This window comes from Parus major, chromosome 12 (assembly GCF_001522545.3).
Source record: "Parus major isolate Abel chromosome 12, Parus_major1.1, whole genome shotgun sequence".
NCBI lineage: Eukaryota > Metazoa > Chordata > Aves > Passeriformes > Paridae > Parus > Parus major.
The window spans coordinates 3,847,854-3,874,620 of record NC_031781.1 but is presented as its reverse complement, the minus strand read 5'-3'; the positions used below and the strand labels follow the sequence as shown (position 1 = coordinate 3,874,620).

The window sequence follows — 26,767 nt, the reverse complement described above, 5'->3', positions numbered from 1 at the left end:
CACCACTTCTCCCTTCTTGCATGACATCCACTAACAGCTGCGCCAGTTGCATACAAAGAATACTTTGAAAATATTTCATTTATATTGCACAGCTGAATGCAGGATGAGCCAGAAGACTCTGGATGTTGCCAGCTTCCGAGTTGATTGCCGTACTACTACAGTTAGAGAACCGCTGTTCTTTGTGAGCCAGGTACGGTTGCACTCTGGCATCACCTATCCACCACTCCAGCTCACAGTACGCTGGAGAAACATCACATAACCCCACAGAGCATCTGCCAGGCTGGCAGAGCCTTTGTAGTCGGGCTTGCTCTGCAGAGTTGCTCCTCCAGCCTTTGGCACTCCAGTTGTAGTTCAGTGTGTCAGGGACTGAGTTGTAGCTGGAGCTGTGCAATTAGACTTCCTTGTGCCATCCCTCAGTGCTCCTCCCATTCCTGCTTGGACAGCTCAGTACTGGATGTAGTAGCACTAGCTAGTATTAGCTAGTATCTGACAGGCTTTTGCCCACAAACTGCATAGAAGTTCCCAGAAGGCCTGCAATAATATTTAACTGCTCTTTGTTCTTTGTGCAGGACAAAAGAAAGCTCCCAAAGTAAGAATTAACTGCTCACTGCTCTGCATGCAGCTATCTTCCTCACCATGCATGCACATCCCTGTCCTTAGGATAGGAAATAATGCCCAAAGACTCAGCACAATTGTCCTATTTGGTATCCTGAGTTTCCATAGTAAAATGATTTTAGAAATAAACAAGTGTCTGGTTTTCAGTGCTGTGTCTTTCCTGGAGGCACTAGAGTTACACTGGCAATGAAACTGGTCTCCCAGGAGGAGGTGTACATAGCTCTAGCTAGCCCTGTTAGCTGGCTAGTAACTGAGCAGGCAAGGAAATCAGCAACCTACACAATAGTTTGTCCACCATTCTCTTGGATCTTCTTATGCAGCAACCTCAGGTAGGAGACCCTCAGATCTTTTGAATGGGAATTTTCTACACCTAAGAGTGCTGACTGTTGCTAGAGCCAAACTGTGGATGCACAGACACTTGGACTTACTGAGGTGTACCTTGGAGTATGGAGACTGGCTATAACACTGTTTTTCACTTACCTTAGTGTCAGAAGACAGTGTTAGTTGCACAAATGTTACACCTCAAAACAACCTGCTGCTTCATGACACTTTGCAGCAACCTGATCCATTTTGCAGAGCAAGCTGTGTTGAGAGCAATTCATTACTGAATCAATGATCTAGAGAATATTCTCCAGGCTGAATCCTGTGCTGTTGTAACAGAAGTTTGAGAAGGACGTGATGAGGTGAGTTTGGCTGCAATAGGAGGTGCCTGACTGCGGGACAAATCTTTTGCTGTGTTACACATCATGAGTCACAGCTGTGTGCAATGTTTAGGGACAGCTCTGGCAATCACACCACACAGGGAGCATCTGAAGCAGCGTTACACAGCAGTCACGACTCTCTTTCCTACAGAGACTTCTAAACTGTAATACTGTGACACGCAAGTTTTGGTCAAGAAACCAAATGCCTCCCCCCTATTTGTATGTGCATCTGGGGGTGGTGCTGCAGCTTATTGGGCAAAGAAAACCTGCAACCTCTGGCCTGCAGCACAAACCAGATCTCTGCTATAACCAGGTCTGTTGGGTTTTGAGAGTGCAGGCACATTTCACACCTCTAAAGTGCATGAGAAAGGATAGTCGTGCCCCTCTTGGCATTCAGGGTACCTTGCAGGACAGAGTGCCTAGGTGTGTGCAGGTGTCCATAACCACTGGGAACTGTTTGGGGATTTCTCAGAGCTGTTGCCCACGTGAAGGAGCAGTTTCACTGATGCTACCACCACTTCCCTTGGGAAATCCTCTTTGTAGACCTGGTGAGGACAGCGTAAAAGATGGAACAAAGCTGGTGTGAACCGCCTGATTCTTGATGCCCACTGTGTGTAACCATGGAATGGATTTACACCCTTGCCAACAACCATACCTGACCCATGGCTGTCTTCTGCTGGGCAGACTTGGGCCTGCTTTTTCTGATGTGGCTCATCTTGCTGTGCAGGGCTGTGCTGGCTTGTCACCCCCCAGGCTGGTGGCAATGCTCTTCTCAAGCAGGCAATGTGGATAAATGCCCAGGTCTTCCTAGAGTGCACAGCAGCTCCAGCATGATCAGACAGTTGTCAACATGCAAACGTGGCTGATGAATTTTTGTGTTGTGTAAAACACTACTTGTATAACCATGTCAGAGTAGTGTGTTGAGCTCCTGTTACAAAACCATAATTGCATTTCTGTTGTAGATGTAGGTTTGGCAAAATTGGGGCAGGATTATTCCATTGATTACCTGATGGGACCTGTTCGACGAGGCTGTTCCCACACTCCCTCCAACCCAAAGATCAGAGCTGTTCTTATACAAAATAGGTGTTTGTGTGTAGTTATTGTTTCTTAATGTGTTTCTGTCCCAGTGTGGGTCCCATTTACACAGCTTGGAGCTCACTGTATTGGAGAGCAGCCACACGACTGCAGCAGGGAGCCTCACTTTTCATCTGGGTTGGGTTTAGGCTGTGCACATAATCAGGAGTTTAATACAAAGCAGCAGCAAAACAATTCCTGCTGGTAACTGCCAGCTCATGCCACAGGTGTGGTGGGAGCTGTTGCAAGGTTAGACTTGTGATTTTTTCATTGTGTTAGTTAAACTTTGTGAAGTGCTTTATTCGTGGTGGTGGCAAGGATAGGAGCAGCCTTTGGGAAGCTGGCTGTCCCCTGAATCCCACTGCAGCTGAATCAGTGAGATGTTTGGAGCTGTCGCTAGCGTGGAAGAGCTCTCTTGATGCATATGTGTCAGGAATGTGGGCTGAGGCACAGATTGTGTTCCTCACCTCAGAACTTGTATTGGCAGGACAAACACCAGCCTGAGCAGACATGGCTGTGGCGGATGAGGGCTTGTACTCATTGCAGCACCAAATTCATCAAATTTTGGGCTTCAGGTTCCTGGTCAGATGAGAATTATATTCTAAAAGCCCTATCCAGCTGTGTGTAGGTTTCACCAGGGCTCATATTACATATCATTAAGAGGAAAGAAAAGGTAAAATGCAGAAATGGAAGGAGTCTACATAGGGATTATACAACACATCTGGACACATAGAGGAGATGTAATAATTTGGGCTCCTGAGCCTTTGGGTTTTGCTATTATCACCCTTGTTCTGAAGACACCCTTGCCTGGCACAGTGCAGGTGGCAGGGTGGCTGCTGGAGGAGGTGATGTGGGCAATTGCTGGAGTATGGGGAGGGAAGCGCTTCCTCTTCCAAACAGGCATGGCTTTGTGCTCTCTGGTGCCTTGTCAAGGTCCTCCAGGCACAGGGTGAGATGGCAGCAGTGTAACCATGGCAGTGTTTGTCTCCGGTTTAATGACTCATCCCGGAGCATGTGATCACGTGTGCAGCCTCCCTGCTTCCCTTTGCCCTATTTCATCCAATCTTTTGATCTAGTTATATAACCAGGAGTCAAGAGGGGTGGGGGGAAGGAAACAGTGCTGAAGAATTGCAGGTAATGTGACTAAAATGTGTCTGTAGCTCAAATAGCAGAGTTGTTGTCTGGGAAGCCTGAGAAACTGGGTTTATTCCCAGCACAGTTCTCTGTCTGCAAGTGAGCTGATGCTTGATATCTGAGCTTGTAAATCTAAAGAGGCATGGTGGGAGAACAGGGCTCTAAGACCTTGGCTGTGGTAGGAGAACTGCTGTGCTTGTAGCAGTGAACCCCTTTGCCTTTATCTTCATATGCGTAACTCTCCTTGCATTCATCATGAGATCTGTTCCATCCTGTAAGCTGTGGACACCTGGTTTGTAAGGCTTGCAGACAGATATTCACAGAAATGTTTGAGCTCCTCTGCTGGTACTGGTCCATAGTGGGCTGAGCTCTGAAGTCCTAAATGTGTTCTGACAAAAACTTGCAGCAAATGCTGGGGTGGGTCTGGTAGGATGTCTGGAGAAGAAGTTTGCAAAGTTGGTGCTTTTGAACAAGGTGTGAATCTACTTCTAGTCATCTCAATTTTAAGATGATATGACACCTCTTAAGATGTCTTTAAGATGTGACTTTAAGATGAGATGATACTGGAAATAAGGTTAATTTAATGGGCATATCAACATGACAGCTGTAGGTGCAATGTGCTGTACTGAAGCATCCTTCATTTAAGCTCCCAGCATTTTGAGAAGGAATGCTCTCTGTCTTCAGATCCCTCAGAGTCACAATGTGATGCTTGTTGGATCTGTATTACTTCATCTGCCACATTCCTCTGCACTGATGTCTTCTTTCCTCCAAAGTACTGTCTAAGTGTCATTTCAGTTCAGTCATTAGCTCAGATACACAATGTAAGCAAGAAAGCTGATTACAAGATGAAGTTCAGGGTATCTCTTTGCCTGACACAAGGGGACAAGATGCTTCAAAGAAGCTATTACAACGCTTGTCAGAAACAGTTTGCTTCAAGGGAAACTTTTGAACAGAAACATTTCCTTTCTTTGCTCTGGAAGCGTTAGCTTGGTCACTGGCAGCCTGTTGGAGAGCCAAGTGTCACTTAGAACAAGGTGGCATTTCACATTTTAAGAGTGGAATCAGGCACAAATGGAAGTCTGCAAATAGGAGAATGAAGAGGAAAAGGAATGCACGTGATTTATAATGTAGAAAGAGTATTGCCACTTGGGTTTTGTTTGACAAAAAGCTTGTTGGAAATTACCATTTAAACCATGAGAGTCAAGTCTGGTGCTAAAACCACTGAACTGCCTGCTGAGCCATTACCCATTACCTGATCCAGATAACCTTTCACATACTGTGTCCTGTTGACCTGGGAGATGGTTGCACAGGTGTCATATAGATGGAAATTTCTGCCTTGAATGATGTGAAACAAAGAAAAACATCTTTAAGTTCCTTGTTTTGATCAGAGCTTATCAGGCCCTCATAGAAAAACAGACTCTTGGGACAGGAAGTGCTCCACATGGACCTAAATAATTTTGCCTTGTTTTCTTGTCAGGACACTTTTGGGCTGTCTTGAGGGGTGTTAGTCTTGGCTTTCACTAGGGACAGACCCTTCACTGTAAAACTTTTTAACTCTCTTTGACTGTCAGAAAGGACCCCAGTTTTGACCCTCATGAGTGAGAGCTCAAATCCTGCTGAATGCTCATGGAAAAGCCAGCTGCCAGCCTGGCACAGCTGTTCCCATGGCACGTTCTTCCCCTTGCAGACCAACCCCAGGAAGCCGTGTTCAGCGGTGACCATGCGGAGCACGCGGAGGATGGAGAATGGCAGCGCTCGACTTCAACTACCTCATCTCAGAGCGAGCGGGCAGAGCAACTCTTGCAGAACCAGCACAAGAGCCTGGCCTCTGAGGACACCAAAAAGAAGAGGGCTCAGAAACCGTCTCACATGCGGAGGAACATAAGGTAAGCAGCAGCAGCAGGACAGAGCGAGCTCGGGTCACATATGGTGGTGAAAACAGAATCTCTGCACTTTGCTTCTGAGCTACATTGTGCCACTGCTGGCAAACCAGATGGTTTTTCTTTTCCAAAACCTTAGGATTTCACCAGTGGGAGTAGAGTGATCTCAGACTGGAGTGCTGCATGTGGGTGCAGACTTGTTTGGTATTTCAGAAGAGTGACTATTTGGTTATGGAATATATTGCAAAAATTGTGTAATTGCTGCTGTCTTTTGAGAGATGTAATTGAAAAACAGTACCACCATAAAGTAAATACCAGTTTCAGATATTTGCTGAGGTGAATTCTGTTGGAAACAGCCTAAAATACAGTCCTTTCCTATACTGTCCTGGGTACTTGTTGACAGGAATGCTGATGCTACAGTTAGCAACTGAAATGTTGAAAGTCAGTTTCACCTGGATTTTATAAAGCAGTAATTGTTTGATTGTGTAATTCACCACATATTCTGGGACAAGTTGTGAGCTGGTAAATCACTAAGAAATTTTGCTCAAGGGAATTTTACAAGCTATGAGGAGAACTAATGGAGCAGGAACTCCTGTGGCAGCAAGTGGCTCTCATGCCCTGTGCTGGTGGTCTTTGGTTCCTATTTAAGCTTGTGCAGATTGATGTTCTTAAAGCTGAAGGAATAAGCATTGAATAGACCCTGGAAAATGAGACTTCATTATGATGAAGGGGATGTCCCTGAAGTGTGGGATTGGGTGGTTTTAAAGACTAGTTTGAATGAGCTGGATTTTACCACTACTGCACCTCTCCTCTGGCAGAAGCACCTTCATTTCCAGAACTGGACATGTGACACTGAAGCAGGGGAAAAGCAACTTCTGGAAGTAAATAAGATTACCTGTAAAGGGAGGGTGCTTTTGGAGAATGCCTTGAAATGATTGTTAAAACCTTAGCGATCCTAGCTCCTGAAAATGCTGTCAAAAGAGAATCAGGGTGATGACTTTTTGTGGGGGGAATTGATGCATTTTCTTCCTATATATCTTCTTTGCACGACTTGGTGTATTTTGTGTCTATAAACTGCATATCAATAAAAAACATCCTTTCAGGCAGAAGAACTAGTCTCTGGTAACCTAGTTTAAGTATGTGCTTACCCACTGATGTTTTTCCTCCTTTCATTACTTTGCTATGGAAGAAATGAAGTGTAACCAAATCACGTTTGCTCCTGTGTTCAGAAAGCTGTTGCGTGAGGACCAACTGGAAGCCGTGACAAAGGCAGCCCAGCAGGAAGAGTTGGAGAGAAGGAAACGGCTTGAGCAGCAGCGGAAGGATTATCCAGCCTCTATACCAACTGTACCCCTGGAGTTTCTTCCTGGTAAGCACTGGGAGGTGCCAGCCAAAGCAAGAGCTTTCAGGATAGAAGCTGAATGAAGAAGGTAGCGCCATGCTTGTCCATGATAGGACAAGGGACAATAGTTTTGACCTAAATGAGGTAGATACAGGTTAGATACAAGGAAGAAATGGTTTACAATGAGGATGGTGAAACTCTGGAATTTACCACATCTGGTTGTGCAGAGATGTGGTAAATGCCCCATTCCTGGAAACATTCAAGGTTGGATTGGGTTTTTAGGCAACCAGATGTAGCTGAAGATGTCCTTGCTCAGTGTAGAGGGGTTGGACTAGACGACCTTTGGAGGGTCTTTCTAACCCCAAACATGTGATTCTATGCTGTGCTTGGACTTTCAAGTGTAAACAGCAGTTCCAAACCACTTGTAGGTTTAGTGTAGGCAGTTGCACTTCTGTGCTTGTATCAAGATACAGTGGCCACTTTATGAAAGATGCCAGGTAATGATTGTTGAAGATATTTTGACACATATTAAGTGTGTGTAGGGGGATGTTGAAGCAGAGCTCTCTTGTCTTTCCAGCTGGTATGGGAGCTTAAATCAAAAGACTTGGCAGAAATGCCAGATCCTTTTTGTCCTGGGAATGGTCTGGTAACGGATGTTTCTGGTAGTGGGGATTGTGGAACAGTAGACTGGGTGCACATATGTTGGTGATGAAACCTTGGCCTTCCTTGCATGTTTCAGCAGGCAGTGAGTTGCAGACAGTATAAATGGTTAAGCATCACTCATGTCTTTGTGTGAATATGTCACCTTGCACTGGAACATCTTGGTGATTTAGCTTGTAGCACAGCTTCAGAAGGTGTAAAGGGCAGAGAAGTGCAGCTGGATATTGGGCAAGGGTAAGGAATTCTTGAGTTGGCCTTACCTCTTGAGGAGATTTATATTCTCTCTTATGTGCAAGTGTTAAAAACACTTTTACATGTGGGAGAAGGAATAAGAGCTGTTTAAAACACTTATGCAGGGTAGGTTCAGCCCCAGAAGAATGTCGTTGCTTGCTGTGACACTGCAGTGGTGCTGTTTGACCCCATTTGCCTCTCCCTCAAATGACAGCACTAAAAACATACAAACAAATGCTCTTGATCAGCAAAAGTTGTTTTTCCCCCATATGTGGAATGTAATTATTACAGTGTCCCTATTAACAAAGGACAGTTATCATCCCTTCAGCAATTGGTACTTTCTCTTCTGGATGAAACACAGCTTTTACTGAGACCAAAAAAAAGAGAAACAAAGGGCTTTAGCATGCTGCATGGTCAGTGTGCCCCAGTCAGGGCATGAAACAGAGGTTGCCATCAGCAATGGGCTATTGTTTCAGCATATTGAGAATGGAGGAGAGTGTGACCCAGGAAGCTGAGTCATAGCAGAATTGTAGACAGTGAGAGTCTGTTATGGAAAATTCCAGGACTAAGTTATTGGAGCTAAGTGGAAGGAAGTACTGTCTGGTTTCTGAACAGTTTTGTCTCCTTCCCCATTATTATGAATTACTTATTGTTTGTAATACATGTTTGTAGAGGACATCGTTTTCAGAACAGCAGAAGCGACCCAGCTCCCCCCTCAGGTCCTGGCTCAGGAAGTGATCTGCCTCGACAGTACCAGCAGTGGCAGTGAAGATGATACTGAAGGAAAAAATAGCATTAAAGATGGTAAGTGACCAGTTGCCTCAGCCTGCTCTTCTCAAAATATGCTGTTTATTCAGCCACAAGTCTGTTCTCATCTGGTCAGATGCTCCAGTGGTGAATCACTTCAGACTTTTGTAGACCTATTGGTTTCCAATTATATGAGCAGTTCTGGCCTGTGAGTCCTAAAACAACATTTATAAAATGGCCTGTCAGGCCCTCTTTTGAACTTGTGTTTATTCCTGCTTTATAAATGCACCTATCTTTGCTCAGTGCATTGCTGAAGAATGCTTACAGGAGATGTGGCACCATTTGCTGCTTGTAGAAGGAGCATTTAAGTATGCAGATCTGCAGCTGGAAGTGGTTTTTGTGTCCCTTGTCCCAAATGGGTTCAGCCGGACTCCTTGGCGATCCTTAGGCATTACATCAGTACATAAAATTCATGTCTGGGCTTAGGAATTAAGAAAACATATAGAAGAGAATGTAAAACACTCCTAGATACCATCTCATGTTCTCTTTGGATCAGCCAAAGTTAATGTTCCCTGAAACATTTGGAAGACAGGGAAGCTGATGCTTTCATATGCTGGTCTGACAGGCCTGGTGTGTGCCTGTATCACACCTGCTTGTTCAGGATACATCATTAGGCCAGGGTGGAATTGCAGAAGCTGGAGGTAGCCTTATTTCCTGATAGTTTTTTTTCCATTCATGATAAACCCTGATGTCAAGTTAACTTTGTCCTTGTTCTCTCTGGTTTCGGTTACTTTACAGAAGTGATTGAGCTGAGCTCTGGAGAGGATGATGCCCTCCAAATTGTGGACAGCAGTGACTCTGGCAATGAGGGGGAGGAGGATGGCAATGAAGAGAGCAGTGGCTCTCATGTGAATGATGCCTTAAATCAGTCAGATGCTCTGGGGCAAGTCATTGTCAACATCAATCATCCACCAAATGAGGAGGACATTTTCCTGGCTCCCCAGCTTGCACATGCAGTAAAACCTCATCAGGTAGGCTTTGTTAGCCTTGAAAATGCAATGAATTAGGGCAAGCTTGCCTGGGAGTCTCAGCAGAACTTCTTTGGTGAGCTCTGTGACCAGTCTGGTTGTGGTGGACAGTCAAAAGATAAAACTGAATTAGAGGAAGGCCAGGGCTCTGTATAACTTCAGCTGTTGTTATTATCAGACCTTTGTATATTTAGATGAACTTTTAAAAAATAAAATTATATTTATAAGCAAACTAATCAACCCTAGTTAAGATCCTTTGGCTACAAATTAATTTTTATTTTTTGACATATTCTCAAAAAATTCTATGAGCATCTAAAAACACTGAGTTCCTGAGCCTTCCCTAGATTAGAGTACTCTAGTGAACTTGAAACATCCCTTTTACGTTTTCATGGTCCTCGTGTACTTGCCACTCTGTAAATACATACCCATCTTGGGCTTTTTTGTGTGCCATCATTCTAAGACTTCTTCTACTTTTCTGCCTAGATTGGTGGGATCCGATTCCTTTATGACAACTTGGTCGAGTCCTTGGAGAGATTTAAAACCAGCAGTGGGTTTGGGTGTATTTTAGCACATAGCATGGGCCTGGGCAAGACCATACAGGTCATCTCTTTCTTGGATGTACTTTTTCGGCACACGGAGGCAAAGACTGTTCTTGCCATTGTACCTGTAAGTAGCCGCACGAAGGGCTGGCTGAGGGGCTTCCTTACACTACTTCTTTCTTTGCATCAAGAAGGTTGATTAGTGTCCCATCACTCATCAAGCTCTATCACATCCTTGCTGCTCTTCCCCCTCTGTCATTCCCTGTGTTCCTGAATTTGCATGCTTGAGCTGCTGCTTCCATCTGGGCACATCGGGTGTCATGTCATTCCCTCGTTTTTGCTCTTAAAAATCCCAAGTGACTCATTTGGGTTTTTAATCCTTCCCTGGCTAACTTTTTCAGGTGAATACGCTCCAAAACTGGCTAGCAGAGTTCAACATGTGGCTCCCAGCACCTGAAAACCTTCCTGCTGATTATAACTCCAAAGAAGTCCAGCCACGCACCTTCAAAGTCCACATCCTGAATGATGAACACAAGTAGGTGACAATAAAAGCTTTTCTGAGCTCTTGGCTCAGGGACCTCTGCTTCTTTCTGAGTCATCTTCCTTGCATGGATCAGGGCAGTGCAGTGGTCCTGGGGAATTCTCAGTTCATTGGCTGTATTTATACACCTACCTGTTGGTGTCTTCACCTTCTGGGTGGGATATATTTGAATCTGCTGATGCTGCTGCAGCTATATATTTGCTGTTGGCCAGGATCTGATGTACTGGGGTGGACTGAGAGGAGATAGTTTCTTGATCTGATCCAATTCTGAGCAGGCTGGAAGGGAATAAAGTCTGGGGGACAGGAGCATTCAAAGAGACAACAGGGGATAAACAACTTGAAGATTACAACCATGTGCATTGGCAGCTTGTTCTGAAAATGGTTTTTGCAGAGGCAAACTCAACAGCTCATTAAAAAGGGAACTCTTGAGTTTGGTATGCTTTTGTGCATGACAAACTTGTACACCTCAGTTCCTGTAGGGATTTGTCATTCTCAATCCTGCTATCCATGGCACATAAAAGGCTTTTTTCCCCCCACTCTGTATCTGTTTGCTTCCTAAAGAAATTCCATTGTAAACCTCCATCTGGTTTGATATGAGAAAAGTGCTTTAGTTAATTGAATGGGTATTTTTTCTCTAATCCAGTGATTCAACCTGCAATTGGAGTAAAGCTTACAGTTTATTTGATTGTTTTGCAGGACAACAGCTGCACGTGCAAAGGTGGTGAATGACTGGGTGACAGAAGGTGGTGTGCTGCTGATGGGATATGAGATGTACCGTCTCCTCTCATTGAAGAAGTCCTTTGCCACTGGCAGGAAGAAGAGAACAAAGAAACAAACTGGCCCTGTCATTATTGACTTGGATGAGGAAGACCGGCAGCAGGAGCTTCTGAAAGGTGGGAAGTCAGCCCTCAAGAGGGAGAATGTGACCCTGCTGTCCAGTTGGCTGTCAGCACAGGGAAACAACCTATAACTTACTTTTAGTGTCACTGACATGATAGAACTTTGCTGGGCAGGATTGTGTCTTTGGAGGCAGAAGGTTATTGAGCTCTAATTTGATGCAAGACACCCAACTTGATGCAATGCAGGTCATTGAACAGAAATCAAGGGACAGTCATGTTTGCTCATTACCACATCTTGCTAAATCAGAACTAGTGTCTAGTCATATGTTATCTCCTGCATCAGCCTTGCTCTCTGCACCCATGGATACCGCTTTTTTTTCTTTCAGAAATACCCCTCTTTTGTGAAGCTGGTGACCTTATAAAACCAGAACTTTGTTTTGTTACTCTCTAACTAACACTTAATGTCCCTCATCCTCAGGGATTGAGAAGGCTTTGTCTCGCCCGGGCCCAGATGTGGTGATTTGTGACGAAGGACACCGCATAAAGAACTGCCATGCCAGCACTTCCCAGGCGCTGAAGAACATCCGCTCGCGCCGGCGGGTGGTGCTGACAGGGTACCCGCTCCAGAACAACCTCATCGAGTACTGGTGCATGGTGGACTTTGTCCGGCCTGACTTCCTGGGCTCGCGGCAGGAATTCAGCAACATGTTTGAGCGGCCCATCCTGAACGGGCAGTGCATTGACAGCACCCCCCAGGACGTGCGGCTGATGCGCTACCGCAGCCACGTCCTGCACAGCCTGCTGGAGGGCTTCGTGCAGCGGTGAGTCCACGGCGAGTTCTCAGGGGTGTAGTCCATGCAAACAGCTCCTTCATCACGAGTTACCTGGCTTGTTTGCTGAGTTGATGCAGTACAGCTGAATCTTGCTGCCTTACAGAATCATGGAATCGTTAAGGTCGGAAAAGTAGGATCAAGTCCAACTGTTAACCCAGCACAGCCACCCCTAAAGCTTGTGCCACATCTATGAGTCTTTTAAATCCCTCCAGGCCTGGTGACTCCACCTCTTTCCTGAATTGTCTGTTCCAATGTCTGACCACCCTTTCCATGAAGAAATTTTTTCTAATATCCAATCTAAACCTCCCTGGCACAATATGAGGCCATTTTCTCTTGTCCTGTTACTGTTACCTGGGACAAGAGACTGTTCCCTACCCGGATATAACCTACTTTTAGAAAGTTGTGGAGAGAGAGAGAGAGAGGTCCCCCTAAAGCCTCCTTTTCTCCAGGCTGAGCCCCCTCAGCTGTCCTCTCCAGGCTGGTGCTCCAGACTCTTCCCCACCTCTGTTGCCTCAATCTGGATATACTCCAGCACCTCACTATCTTGTAGTGAGGGGCCCAAAACTGAGCCCAGGATTCAAGGCAGGGCCTCACCTGTGCTGAGTTCAGGGGGAGGTTCACTCCCCTGGCCCTACTGGCCACACTGAAGTTGGTTTGCTTTGGTACCACAGACTCTGATAATGGAGAACTACACCTCTAACTGCCCCAGAGTGACCTCAGGTTTATTTTCATGGCTTAATAGCTAATTTGGATGTGCACTTTGTGACATTCTTATCCAGTGATCTGAAAGTGTTACATGAAACAAATCACTTTTTTTTTCTCAGATGAGGTTTCTAAGATGCTGATCTGGAGCGTCTTAATCTTTGGCAGAGCTGAAAATAGACTTTACATCTTATTTCTATTTTGCAGCTACCATGGAAAATGGGACTTTCATCACCCTGTTAACTCTGTGACCTGTGCTACAGGATTGTAATGTTTGAGAGCTTTATAATTGTGTTTACAATTGGTATTTGGCTGCAGGGAGAGTATCTCAGAAGTGACATGCATTAGAGAAACATGCAATTTTGAGGTCCTTCTCCCTGCAGCTGGGTGGGCAAGAAGTCAAAATCTTACCCTACAGGCAGCTACAGGGAGATCATATTGAGAAATTCCCTTCCCTGTATTTATCTCACTCTTTTTATTTCCTCCACAGGCGAGGCCACAACGTGCTGAAGGTTCAGCTCCCATCTAAGGAAGAACATGTCATTCTGGTACGTCTGTCCAAGATCCAGCGGGCCCTTTACACGGAGTTCATGAACCGGTTCCGAGATGCAGGCAACAGTGGCTGGCTGGGGCTGAACCCACTCAAAGCTTTCTGTGTCTGCTGTAAGGTAGGTTTTGGGAGAAGATGCAAAGAAAGATTCTAATATATTTGGGATAGGGGAATATGAATCAAAAGAGGAGGTGAAAGTGTGGTTGGCCACCATCTCTCCCCAGAGTGCTCTGCAGTGGTTCAACAGTGTTGTTATCTTTGCTTCCAGAACTGAGGTACAGGGATGTTAAATGTCTCTTTCACACAGTGCAAGAAACCTGCTACCATCAGCTGAAACAGTCTGGGCTGATACCTGAAACTGCATAACCATACCTGTTTAGTGCAAACAGGCAGCTTCCTCTGCCTTGATGCTGTGTGGAGTTCACAGTGACCTCCTGGTTTGTTCTCAAGGGAAGAATTGGGCACTTATAAAAATAAGAGAGCCAGAAGAAGTATTAGTTCTTCCCTTTGAATAGCTGTGGGGGCTTTCAGGTCACAATCATTGGCAAGCAGCAGACCAGTGCAGGTCTAATCTTTCTTTCTTTATCCCTTCAGATCTGGAACCATCCAGATGTGTTGTATGAAGCTCTGCAAAAGGAGAATCTGGCAAATGATCAGGATTTGGATGTGGATGACCTTGGCACAGCAAGCACTAATTCCCGCTGCCAGCCTCAGGGAATTAAAGTCAAAACAGAGAGTAATGCTTTGGCATCACCAGTTGGAGAAGCTACTAATAGCAAGTTCCTGCAGAGTGTTGGCTTCAACCCTTTTCAGGAGAGAGCAAATCAGGTCGTAACTTACGAGTGGGTGAGTGTCACTGCTGGAAAACTCTTTATTTGGAGAGTCTGAAAGACTGGACAGTTTTCTGAAGCAGAGTAGACTCCTCTGAGTTATGGGTTTCTCTTATGTTCTCTTTACCACAGAGCATCTTGATAAGCAGATCTGCATAGGAGAGGTTTGTGACTGTCATGAGGTAGAATTGTAGGCAGCACTCTTATGTCTTTGTTCTTACCTGACCGAAAACACCGTGGACTTCGTTATCCTAAATAAAGGTGTTAGGATGAAGTTTGATCTAAATAAGATGGTGGTAAATCTGGAAGGATGGAGGAAAGCTCTTTGAGATAAAAGAGTCATGAGAGGTTAGGAGAACACTCATTCATCGAGAAAGTTTGTCATTTGGAGCTTCTGGAATGGGAGGTAGCAGCAATAGTTGGGAGTAACATTATCACTTCAAACAACTGGATGTAAATAACCTCATTGCCATGATTTATTTCTCTCACCTTGAGACAGGGTTATTGAACTAAACAGGGAATGAGCAACTCCACCTGTAATAGTCTCCTGTTTCTCTAGGCCAAAGACATCTTGTGTGATTACCAGACGGGAGTCCTGGAGAACTCACCCAAGATGGTGTTACTTTTCCACCTAATTGAGGAAAGTGTGAAGCTTGGAGACAAGATCTTGGTCTTCAGGTAAGCAGAGTATCACCAACTGATCCTACAGTCGATAAATACTGGAGCAGTTGGATCCCTCCTGGTACTAGGAGGTTTTTACAATGGTGTGGCAGTTCCCCTTTTCTCCTTTGTTGTATTAATATGGATTTTCATCTGTGGATTATATACTTGTGCCACTGTCACATTTACTAGTGAGGGGTGTGCTGCACAAACAGGTTTTGACAACCATCAGCACTGTCACGGTTGGGGAAGGCTTCTGATACTCCACTTCTGCTGCAAGGGGCGTTTTTCTGAACAGAGATCTTGGTTTTGCAGCCAGAGCTTGTCCACCTTATCTGTCATTGAAGAGTTTTTGGCAAAGAGACCGATGCCGAGTCCTCCAGACTCAGATGGAGGAGTTCATAACTGGGTCCGAAACATCAACTACTACAGTGAGTGCATCCAGTCCTCCTCTCTTTTGTTGTGACACCGATCGTGTGAAGGACTCATTCCTGAAAGTTGCCCACCATCTTCTTTTAGTTGTCTTTGTGTGTGAAAATGCTCTTCTGAAGCATTCTTCTGATGAACATCTTTCAGACTGGAAAGATAATTTTTGAAAAATTTTGTTAGATAATGTCAGTTGGATAGCAGCTAAGCAGTAATTTCAAATCCTCTTTTGACATCTTACTTAGAAGATGTTAGACATCTTTGACATCTCACTAACACACTACTGCTTTTTTAAAGTTGCAAAAGATACTTTTTGCTTCCTGTTGGCTATTTGCTACATCTTGCTTCCAAAACCAGAATCACAGTGGAATGCTTTCACTTGCTCAAGGCTGTGAACTCCTCTCCCCTCTTCCCCAGCTTTAAATCTTTCTCTAGTATGGGTTGTTGCTTTGTGTGGCTACTTTGGAGGCCAAGACTGAGAAGAATGGTGGATGTAGTGTTCCTGATTTTTGCAGAGCTGCCAGAAGCAAGCTGCTGCCCAGGAGCAGAGACATGACACCCCCTGCACTCCTTTACACCAGCATTCTCTGTGCTCAGGTCTAGTTTCTGGGGGCTTGCCAAAGGCATTACAATTTTGCTTTCTCTTGATTCCTGGAACTTCCTGCATACATGAGGCCTTTGTTCCTGTTTGCTATCCACCTTGGCCAAAGCAGAGCCTTAAAGGGCAAGATGTGTTGTAGTGCTCCCAGGCCTGGCCTTGACAAGCTTGAGTACTGTTTACTTAATGTAACTGAAAGATTTGATCTTTCAGTTGAGCAAGTCCCAACCTGGCTGGCTGCATTGCACCTGCCTTTTTGGGCATATTACAGGTACAGAGTGGTCCAGTTGAGATCCTGGAGTACATGAATTGGTTTGGAACCAGTTTCAAAGCTCAGTGTTTGGGAAGTGGGTTTGTTCCAATAGAAATCCCCCAGACATACAGAGCTTTTACATGTGTCTTTAATTCCCTTCTCAGGACTGGATGGCAGCACCTCTGCCTCGGAAAGGGAGCGGCTGATTAACCAGTTCAATGATCCCAGCAATGCCTCTGTTTGGCTCTTCCTTTTGTCCACACGGTGAGTTGGCTGGAGCAGGAGGGCACAGGGGAGGACTCCTGTGCCCTCCTCCTCCACATTCTGGATGCATGTGGGTTTTCAGTTCTTAACTTCCCTTGTAATGTGCTGTCCATGGTATGATAGTGCCATCTGCTTCTGAATTCCCTAGAGATGTAGGATTTCAGCCTTAGGCCTCTGCAACAGCTTAACAGTCTTGGAAACCGAGCTTGGGTTTAAAGTTTGACTGGAGGAAACATTCCATAGACTCTCTATGGACTCTTGGCTGTGTTGGTTATCCCTGCCTAGAAGTTTTAAAAATTGACCAGGGCAGCAGTTTAAAATGTGCCTTAATTTTCCAGTGCTGGGTGTTTGGGTGTCAACCTCATTGGAGCAAACAGAGTGGTGGTGTTTGATGCTTCCTGGAACCCGTGCCACGATGCCCAGGCCGTGTGCCGGGTGTACCGCTACGGGCAGAAGAAGCCGTGCCACATCTACAGGCTGGTTTCTGATTACACCCTGGAGAAGAAGATCTATGACCGTCAGATCTCCAAGCAGGGCATGTCAGGTAAGTGTGGATGAGCACAACGTTCCACTCTCAGCTTTCACTCCTCTTAGCTCCTGGAAGTCCTGTTTCTGTGGGTTTTGTAACTTTCTAAAGGTTGAAGAGCAGACAAAGGGGTGGTAGCACTATTCCAGGGCTGTGTTTGATGTTTGACATGGGATCCCATAAGAAATTGATGCTGGTAGAGCCAGCATCCTGCAGCAAGGTTGTGGTCCCAGTTCACTGCTGTACCATATACTTTCTCTGCTCCTCTTCTGGCTTCCACAACAGACTGGAGACTTGGGGAGTGCTCATCCTGTTTTCCCCTCTGCCTGGATATTGCTCATCTTAAGCTGGGTATTACTACTAAAATAACTATCTTCATTTTTCGTGCTGTAAGAGAGGAAAAATAGCTTAGTTAAAACATTTATTAATACCTTTGACTGATAGTGCTTTCCAAGAATAATTCACTGGGGTTCTGACCTGCCTTTGTAACAAAAATATCTTTTGTGCTGGCTTGTGCCTGTTGTCAAGCTGCTCTCATAGAATCTGCAGCTGAGGGTTGTGGTGACCCAAAGAGAGCACTGTTTCCTTCTTTGCTCAAAACTCCAGAGGCAGCAGCCCAGCATGATCGGCTCAGTTTGCTGTTGTGCACTTGAGGTGGAGTCCCCTGGCAGCTGGCCTGGCTCCCAGGAGAGTCCTGGATAGGTGTTTTCTCCTTGTGCTCCCATTTGACCTGTGTGCAGGAGGGAATGTTCTAGGAAAACATTCAGGCTCTTGTGAGTGAGGGAATGTGGCTGCTTTTCTGACCTTTCAACTTTAGTACATAGTTATTAATTTGAGCCTTTTTAGTGGGACTTGTGGGAGAACACATACTGATGTGGCTGTCCCAGGATGTGTATGTTTACAGCCTTGTTACGTGAGGTGGGACACTACCCATAATTAGTTTTGTGTTTGCCAGGAGCTTGGTGACCTGCACAGCTTTGCTGTGCAGTCTGGAGCACAGGTACTTGTCAGCCTGACTTGGTTAAACAGGCTGAGCTCTGACCATGATGATTTTTCTCCTTGCCCTGACATTTACAGAATACTTCTGAGGACTCTGTAGATTGCAAGGAGGGAGCTGTACTAGGACAGAAGAACAGGAAGGGCAACAGGCAAGCAGTGCTGATCTCTTCCCTAGTCTGCTCACTCCATTCTCTCTCTTTTCCAGATCGCGTGGTGGATGATCTGAACCCAGTGCTGAACTTCACTCGACGGGAGGTGGAGAACCTGCTGCATTTTGTGGAAGAAGAATCTGACCCTGCTCAGCTCTCCCTCAATCCAAGCAAGATGAAGGAGTCTGTTCTACAATTAGCCTGTCTCAAGTATCCTCACCTCATCACCAAGGTAAGACCAGCCTGCTTCTTTGCTGGCACTGCACAGGCAGGAGTGGGCCTGGAGGAGTCTGGCAGTGTGATGGGGACATGGTGGAAAGCAGAATGCGCCTAGGTACTGGTGGGAATAGGCAGAGAACTCTCTAGAGAGGACCCAAAGATCCCTGCCCTTCCCTGTGATATCTTCCACTCATCAAGAAGTGCCTCTGTCCTGTACAGGGTTAGAGGTAGTTGTCAGGCACTTCTTACTTCAACTTGGTGCTGGGCATGAAGGTGGCAGTGGAATATCCCAGCTTGCTGCCAGCTCTTTTCCTGGGGTGACTTTAAGCCAAAGCTGGGACAGACAGGAGTCTGTCACTGGTGTCAGGAGTGTCACTGGTGGGGTGCTGCTGCAGAGTGCACCTGTGCCAGGTGCTGCAGGGCTCTGGGGGCTGTGTGACATCGTGGCAGGCTCCGTACTTGGGTTCGTGGTCTGGCCAAAGCTCCTGGGTTTTGCTTGTGGTAAGTGATGGCCTTGCCTGGGCAGGTGGTGGCATTAGCTGACTGTCACCCTTCAAGATGAGCCTTGGTCACATCCACAGCAGTGCCCCCCACACGTGCTTTGCTACAGGCAGCTCTGCCAGCCTGGGAAGGAGACAGGCTGCTGCAGGGAGCAGGCGGCTGCCTTTTGGGGTGTGCTGGTTCCCTCTTGCGGTGTGTGGATGCCAGAACCGCGGTGCTGTGGGGTTGCAGGAGCCTTTTCAGCACGAGTCACTGCTGATCGACCGGAAGGAGCACAAACTGACCAAGGCAGAGAAGAAAGCAGCCAAGAAGAGCTATGAGGAGGAAAAGCGAGCATCCGTCCCCTACACCCGGCCGTCCTACGCACAGTATTACCCAGCCAGTGACCAGAGTCTGACAAGCATCCCTGCCTTTAGCCAGAGGAACTGGTGAGCACCTGCCCCTTCCCTTCTCCTCATGCTGTAAACATGAAATGATGGGGCAGAGGATGCTTATCATTGTGGGGTGGGTGCTGCATTCTCCTCCCACCTCTCTCACTAGGCGACCAGCCCTCAAGGGTGAGGACAAACCAGTGGCAAGCGTCCGCCCAGTTCAGTCCACCCCCATTCCAATGATGCCCCGGCATGTCCCCGTGGGCAGTGCAGGATCAACCTCAAGTTCCAACCCTGCTGTCAACTTTCCCATCAACTATCTACAGCGAGCTGGTGTCTTTGTGCAGAAGATTGTTACCACCACGGGTGAGTTGCTACTGCTCGAAGTGGGTTGGGTCATGATGCCCATGGTAAATTGAGGATGCCCATCATGAACTGAGGATCAGGGTGAGTTGTTGATGTCCATGTGGGCTGTAGGCAGATGGGCATCAGAGGCAAAGATAAGGTCTCTGTATTTGAGTGGTTCCTCTGTGCCTGGAGGACTTTCCCTGCTAGGACCTGCAGTGTTGTTGCTGGTGGTTCTGGAGATGCTGTGCCAGGACAGAATGGCTTTTGCTTCCTTGGAACCTCTGCTGCCTTACTGGGTTATGTAGAAATAAACGCAGGGCTTGCTTATAGCATGGCATATAAGGTATATAGGAAAGACAATTACACTGCAAAAAAAGGAGTTGGTGGTGCACCTGCCCTCTCCTAGGTGTGTCTGGCATGTAGTTTAATGGGCACTATTCTGTTTCTTTCCCCACTGACAGATATTGTGATTCCGGGTACAAACACATCCACTGATGTACAAGCAAGAATCAGTGCTGGTGAGAGCATCCACATCATCCGAGGGACAAAAGGTAATTCTGTCCTGCTAAGACTTGTAGATAGGGTCCTGGACAGTGCTAATTAGAAAAGAAAATTATGTAAAGGCTTGAATCAATCCCTTGAGAAAAAAAGAAACAAGAAGGAAAGGAGGTCTAGAGTTTGCAGTGACTTTTGCAGCCCATGATCTGGGTGTGGTGATGCTGCATGACTGTTGCAGCTGTGGCTGCTCCTGTCCCTGAGAGGAGCTGTTGAACTTCGTGGCTCAATTCTTTCTTCTTAAAACACTCACTGCAAGTCCTGAGGCCACCAAACACTCCCTGGTTCTCCCAGAACAAAGTGTTTCAAGTGTGAAGTTCCACATTTCCCACTGGCACACTGAGGGGGGTGATCTCCAGTCCAGGAAAGCTGAATGGTGAGGAAGGGGAGAGCCCTTCCACTGGGCCTGTGCAGCACTGCTGTCCTATTCTTGCCCAAGGAACCTTGCAGGCTCATAGATCTAGGTCCTGAGCTGAGACTGGAGTTGAAGTGAAGTTGTTGAAGTTGTCCTGCCTCTGTTCCAGGGACGTACATCCGGACCAGCGACGGTCGGATTTTTGCCATACGGACCACTGGGAAGCCAAAGGGCAATGAAGACCGTCGGACAGCTGCCTCAGGTAGGGGCCTGTGGGTGCTGTGTGGGCCTTGCACATGTGCTTTCCTACTGGAGTGTCTGGGGCAGTATTCCCTGGTGTATTCCATCATGTCTGTGTTCAGAGCTGTCCCTGCCATATCCCCAAGATACTCCCACCTTCCTTTCCGCTGTTGCCTCTCGGCCCGCGGATGTTTCTCTGAGGTCGTATTTCTCACCTGCCCTAACTCCTTTGCAGGCTCCCAGAGCTCTTCCCTGGAGTCCACGAGCAATGGCAGACACAGTGCCTCATCCCCGCAGCTCCCCAGCGCCGAGGAGCTCACTCGGCCCATCTCCCCCGACAGCCCCGAGATCATCAGCGAGCTGCAGCAGTACGCGGAGGCGGCGGCCGCGCGCGAGTCCCGCCACAGCTCTCCCAGCACCACCGCGGGGCAGGGCCTCGCCGCCCGCACGGACAACGCGCCCGGCGCCGCCGCCCGAGGAGCCGAGCAGCGCGTGGGGGTTCACTGCATGGCTCCCTCCGTGTCCTCGGCCCTGCCAGCCACCAGCCAGCACGGCGATGCCCACCCGGTGTTGGACTTACGGGGTAACAAGCGCAAGTCAACGTCGCCGTCGGCTCCAGAGGAGCAGTCCCGGAGGCAGCAGAAGAAGCGCCAGTTGCCATCGTCCGTGCAGCCGTACGAACACGGGTTCCCCGTCTCTGGTGGGTTCACCATGCCTCCTGTCTCTTTAAACCACAACCTAACCCATCCATTTGCCTCCCAGCCAGGAAACTCCTTGTACATGGGCGCTGGCTCCTCTTATTACCAGCTGCCCAATTTACTCCCAGACCCTCATCTGGTGTTCCCTGTGACTACTGACCCTCTGCTGACAGCCGGCACCGCCAGCTCTTCTGCTGCTACCTCAGCCACCGCCAGCGTCCCCTCATTCATGCTAAACCCTTCTCTGGCAGGGGTGCTGCCCAATTACTCGCTTCCCTTCACGCAGTCACTCCTGTCCGAGCCCAGGATGTTCGCTCCTTTCCCAGCCCCCGTCTTGCCTAGCAGCCTTCCCAGGAGCGTGGCATCTGCCTACCCTGGCTACATGTCCCCTCACTCGGGCTACCCAGCTGGGGGTGTCCTTCGGTCCCAGGTGCCTCAGTTTGAACCCCAGGAGGTCCCAGAGGTGGGATGCAGCTCTAATGACGAGGACAAAGACGATGATGTCATAGAGATCACAGGGAAATAAAAAGGCCCAGCTCCTGCTTGGTCTCAGCTCCGCCAGGAGGCAAAAGTTGCAGGACCTTTTTGGGAGTCAGGATTTTCCCTCTGGGCCACGGCAGTGGGTGGAGAAGGATGCGAAGGGTGTGGCGTGGGGGTGGTTTTGTTCTTTTCGTTTTGTTTTGTTGTTTTATAGCTGTCAAGGATAAGAATTGTATTAGGGGCTGGGAGATGGGAGAGGGATAGAGTGGACCTTTGAGAGCCGGGGGAGCAAGAGCCGGGGAGGAGGGAAGCAGCAATGCAAACTGTAGGAGTGCCTCCCCCCACGCTCTGTCTGTCTGTCTGTCTCTGTTCTCTGTCTTGTCTGGCCGTGGAGGCTTGGTGTTGTGAGTCACTGCCCTTCTCAGGCCTGGAGGAGCAGGCTTGACCACTGGCAGGGCCGAGCTCCCTCTCACATGAACTGCCTTATCTGTGAACTTCTCTCACTGCAAGAGGGGTGGGCCAGGGGTGACTCCACCAGAGGTTGGGGAAAAAATGTTTTTAATGGGGAGGGAGTGGGGCGGCATCTACATTGTGTATGTTGGGGCAGGGAGGGAGGGGATTGATGTCAAATAAAATAAGAAAAAAAAGACAAAAAAAAAAAGATAAAAAAAAATACCCCACAATTTGTCACCCTCTTCAAATTCACATGAGACTAGAGTGAGGGCTCCAGGGAAGTTCCTGTGCCGGGGCTCTGGTGAGGGTCTCCCTGAGGCCCTTCTGGAGAGTCCCATCCAAGGTAGGTTGGCCCTGTGGGTCTGATGCCACCTCTGTGTGCCAGGCCAGATGAGTGGAGCAATCCCACATGTCTTGGTCTTGGTGGCCATCAGAGGGGAATCCTGCTGACTTCCCCATACCCTGCCAGGCTGTATGACAGCCTCATCTCACCCTGCTGTGGCCCACTAGATCCAGGGGTGGGTGGGCTCACTACTGCTTCTGAACAGCACTAGGCAGTGGAGAAGGCTGGGAGGGGACACTGGACCAGTGCCAGTTGCTGTTGAATCTGTGACTGGAGAGACTTTCCCCTGCACAGAATCTCTACGTTAATTTATTTCATGAAGGCATAATATTTATTGTCTGGGGGAGTCTTTCTTTCTACTTTTAAATTAATTTCCATATTAAAAAAATAAAAAGCTGGCCTCCATCACGCAGTGGTCGCTTGTTGGGTTGTCTGTGTGGGGAGAAGCAGATGGTTGACCAAAGCCTAGCCTAGGAGCAGGGCCTACTGTGGAGGTGGCCTCTGGCTGGCTGGCTGGCAGCGGTTGGATGTGTTCCATCAGGACGTTCTGCCAGGGCAGGAGCTGCTCTGGGTGTTGAGCAGCCGGAGGGAGGATGGAATCCTCTTGTCATAGTGGAGGAGCACATGTGGAAGCCTCCTGTGCTCATTCCTGGTGAGAAGGAGAGCTGTGAGGTGCATGGAGCTGGGAAAACAGAGCTCTTGCTGGGGAAGCGCCTTTCCCCACGCAGGGATTGGCCCCAGGAGTGCAGAGCCTGGTTCTGGTGCTGCCTGCGAGCACCCAGCTGCTCCTCAGGGCCAGGGCTCCTAGGGCAAGGCTGGGATACCCAGGTGCAGCTGGACTTGGAGCGTGCGGCTGTGTGTGAGAACACACTAGGATGGACAACCTGAAATCCAGGAACCTCCGTGTCACATCTGGGTGTCACCATGCAGGAGCTGTGCTCGCCTGCCTTGGATGTCCCTGGAGCTGGTGGTAGCCTGTAAGGGATCCCTAGGCCATGGAAGCTGCAGTCACTGGTGTTTGCTGGGACCAACTAGGTGTAGGAAAGGGCAGGATGTCCTGACATCCTCCACCAAAGGGGTGCTGGAAGATGGGGACCTCCCTTCCTGAGAGAGAGGGTTGTGTGTGCACGCGTGTGTTACGGAAACACAATAAAAAATGTTATGGGGCTTTCCTAGTGTCTTTCTCTGTTTAATGGACATTGTCTGTCAAACATAACCACACCATTCATAGAAGCCTTAGATCAACAGTTTAGCTATGCAAATTATTTTAATTATTTTTTTAAAAAAACAAACATTAAAATAGTGCTTTCTTCTTTAACATATCCTAGGAGTTGAAAACCGAGGGGTTCTGAGCAAACTGCTGGACAACTTGTCTTTGGATGCACCATGGAAATAAAAATCAAACCCCCCCACAAAAGTAACAAAGCAAATTAACTGATGGTGTTCATGCAAGTTTCTCCAAAGACTTGACAGTGCTGCATCTGTGAGTCATGCCCTCCTGTGCTCTGTGTGTCCACCTCATGCACTACCCTGTGACACTGATTGTATGACCAGCTTGCCCAGATGTCCGTTGCGTCCCTGTGAGGCTGTCAGTTTTCCTGTGGATCTGGGGAATGGACCTAGCAAGGGCTTTCCTTGTCAAGAGTAGCAAGTGTTGAGACCTGCGGGCGCGTGTGGGAGGTGGGAACGTGAGCAGACCCTCCAGAGCCCTGCGGCCACCCCAGCCCTTCCTGTGGGGTCAGGGTAGTGGGGCTCATCCAAGGGACCCTCCCACATCATCTCTGAATGGGACCTGTGCTGGGACAAGGTGTGAAGATGTGGCTGGGGGCAGTCAGCACTGTGGTCTGGATGTGGTACTGGTGACTGCACACCTCTCTGCTCCTTGCCTCTCCAGGAGAGCGCCCAGGGCTTCCAGAGCACGCCCTGGCACGTCCCTGTGCTGCCACCTGATGTTCTCCAGTGGTCCCCCAGCACAGCCTGAGCCCTGTGGCTGTAGGAGCTGAGGATGGCTGGCATTCTGCTGCCACAGGGTGCAGACTGTGCTCCGGGCTGGCTGTGAACCCAGCACCAGGGTGGGGTGTGAGGGCTGTCCCACCTCCTGTGTGTCCGTGGCTTGTACACCCCTTGGCACCCTCCTGTGGTGGGGCTGTCCTGCGCATGACCTGCTGCTGGCAAACATCTGCAGCCCCAGCAGCTGCAGCACAGGGGCCCTGCAAACAAGGGCCCAAGTGCAGCCCCAGCTCTGCCCCATCCACCAGCCCTGGGCCCCCCTTAGTGAGGGGGTGGGCCCTGGCAGAGCCTCGGCTGAGGTGTCACAGGGATGGCCGTGGTGCCCACAGGGCTCCCATGGGAGTTCCCATGTGTGGCTGGGGCTGCTCCAAGGCAGCCAGAGGCACCTGCTCTGCCACGGTGCCATGGGAAGGATTTCCTCTGCCCCACAGAAGCCACAGGAGGGTGTGGGTTATCCCCAGTGGGGGAGCTCTCTAAATTCTTAAACTCCCCTCCTGTGGGGCCTGCTCTTCTCCCTCATCTGCTCTCCCCAGAGGTTTCTCCTCCCCAGCATGTGATTCTGCTGCAGAGGGTCCTCTCTTGGTTTTCCTGAGCCTGGAACAGGGGCTTTCCCTGCACGGGTTAAATTTTTCTTTTGCTGCTGAATTTCTGTCTCCAAATGACCCGATGGGAAGCAGCTGTGGATGACACTGAGGACAGCAGTGCAGGACTCTCTGCAGAGAGTTTTGGACAATAAGGAAGATTTCTGAGCACAGCCCAAGGCCAGGGCAGATCTGTGGGGGCCTCGGGAATGGTCAGCTGCCCTGTGCACTGGCACCCAGCCCTCAGCCCTTGCCTTTGGTGTGAGGTTTGCTCTCCTGGGGACAGTCAGGTGAAGGCTGGGTACCACTGTGGGACAGTCCCCATGGCACGGGGCTTGGTGGCCTTGTTGTCCCCACTGCTGATGTGGCTCTTGGGGCTTCCTGGGGGGCTGTAGGGTGGGGGCAACACAGCCCAGCCTGGCCCATGTTCAGCAGGATCTGCTGCATGTTGTCCTGAGTGTCTGGGCAGGTGGGGAGGTTGGGTGCAGCTACTTGGAGAAAGCAAATATTCTGGCAAGCAAAGGGTGGGATTTCCACAGGGTCTCCACTAGAAATTATGTATATTTTGACTTAATGATGCCAGTGAATCATAGAATGGTTTGGGCTGTCTTGTTCCAGCCCCCCTGCCATGGCAGGGACACCTTCCACTAGACCAGGTTGCTCGAAGCACTGTCCAGCCTGGCCTTGGGCATTTCCATCCTCAGCCACAGCTTCTCTGGGCAACAGATTCAAGAGGGTGAATGTGCAAGAATTGCTGCTGGTTTGGGGGTGGCTTCCAGGCCAACAGGGACAAGTACAGCAAATACCTTCACAGCTGGTATTTCTCGCCACTCTGGAATAAATTCTGTTGATCCAGTCTTGGAAGAACCGGGGGTGGGGGAGGGCTGGGGCAGGGAGCAGATGTTAAACAGGGACCATAGTCCAGCTAGATTACATGGGATCCATGAGGGATGGCTCCTTTCATCTTGGAGCAAGCGCTCCCTGTGAAGGGGTGATGGGGCAAGTGAGGGAGAGCAACCTCTGCCACCTCCCCGACCACCACCACTGCATTGGCAGCTTGGTGGTACCCGGAGCTGGAGTCTGGCAGATCCATGGGAGCCTGAAGGAATCCATCACTGAGTCTCATCTGGGGTTTTCTGTTGGTTTGGGTTTCTTTTTCTTTCTTTTTTTTTTTTTTTTCTTCTTTTTTTTTTTACTACCGCCTTAGTTTGTGGCCTGTCTTGTGGTTGGAAAGAGGAGTATTGCTAGCAGGGTGGGTCGGTCAGTTGGCCCCACGCATGATCATGTGCTTCCCTCTTCTCTCTGTCGAACGGGATGTGCTCGCCTGATCTCCCAGAACAGAGACCTTGAACAATTTGTTGTTTATATGATGTATTTATTTTTACTTGTGTTTCATGTCATTTTTTAAAAAAATAATAAACTGTAAGTTGGTATAACTGCCTTTTGCTTCTCTCTTTTTTGGTTCCTCCCCCCAGTAAAATAAATGTCAAAA

At 48.4% G+C, this 26,767-nt stretch overlaps 1 protein-coding gene across 3 annotated transcripts in view; it reads left to right on the top strand.

Moving 5' to 3' along the window:
* Nucleotides 1–26,711, top strand: part of RAD54L2 (RAD54 like 2) — a 46,748-nt gene extending 20,037 nt beyond the window's left edge. For 2 of the 3 annotated variants that reach the window (XM_015641041.3, XM_015641042.3), the window contains exons 2-21: nt 5,212–5,410; nt 6,634–6,773; nt 8,310–8,441; nt 9,183–9,415; nt 9,896–10,078; nt 10,353–10,486; nt 11,189–11,385; nt 11,810–12,152; nt 13,357–13,534; nt 14,011–14,262; nt 14,806–14,924; nt 15,222–15,337; nt 16,348–16,447; nt 16,786–16,991; nt 18,178–18,353; nt 19,073–19,269; nt 19,382–19,578; nt 20,022–20,111; nt 20,640–20,732; nt 20,946–21,988. In XM_015641041.3, coding sequence (XP_015496527.1) covers nt 5,212–5,410; nt 6,634–6,773; nt 8,310–8,441; nt 9,183–9,415; nt 9,896–10,078; nt 10,353–10,486; nt 11,189–11,385; nt 11,810–12,152; nt 13,357–13,534; nt 14,011–14,262; nt 14,806–14,924; nt 15,222–15,337; nt 16,348–16,447; nt 16,786–16,991; nt 18,178–18,353; nt 19,073–19,269; nt 19,382–19,578; nt 20,022–20,111; nt 20,640–20,732; nt 20,946–21,934 — 4,274 coding nt within the window. In that variant the 3' untranslated portion in view covers nt 21,935–21,988. Of the gene's footprint in view, nt 1–5,211; nt 5,411–6,633; nt 6,774–8,309; nt 8,442–9,182; nt 9,416–9,895; nt 10,079–10,352; nt 10,487–11,188; nt 11,386–11,809; nt 12,153–13,356; nt 13,535–14,010; nt 14,263–14,805; nt 14,925–15,221; nt 15,338–16,347; nt 16,448–16,785; nt 16,992–18,177; nt 18,354–19,072; nt 19,270–19,381; nt 19,579–20,021; nt 20,112–20,639; nt 20,733–20,945; nt 21,989–24,012 lie in introns of those variants that run through there. The other variant, XM_015641043.3, reaches the window with a different exon arrangement.
* Nucleotides 26,712–26,767: the final 56 nt, after the last annotated feature.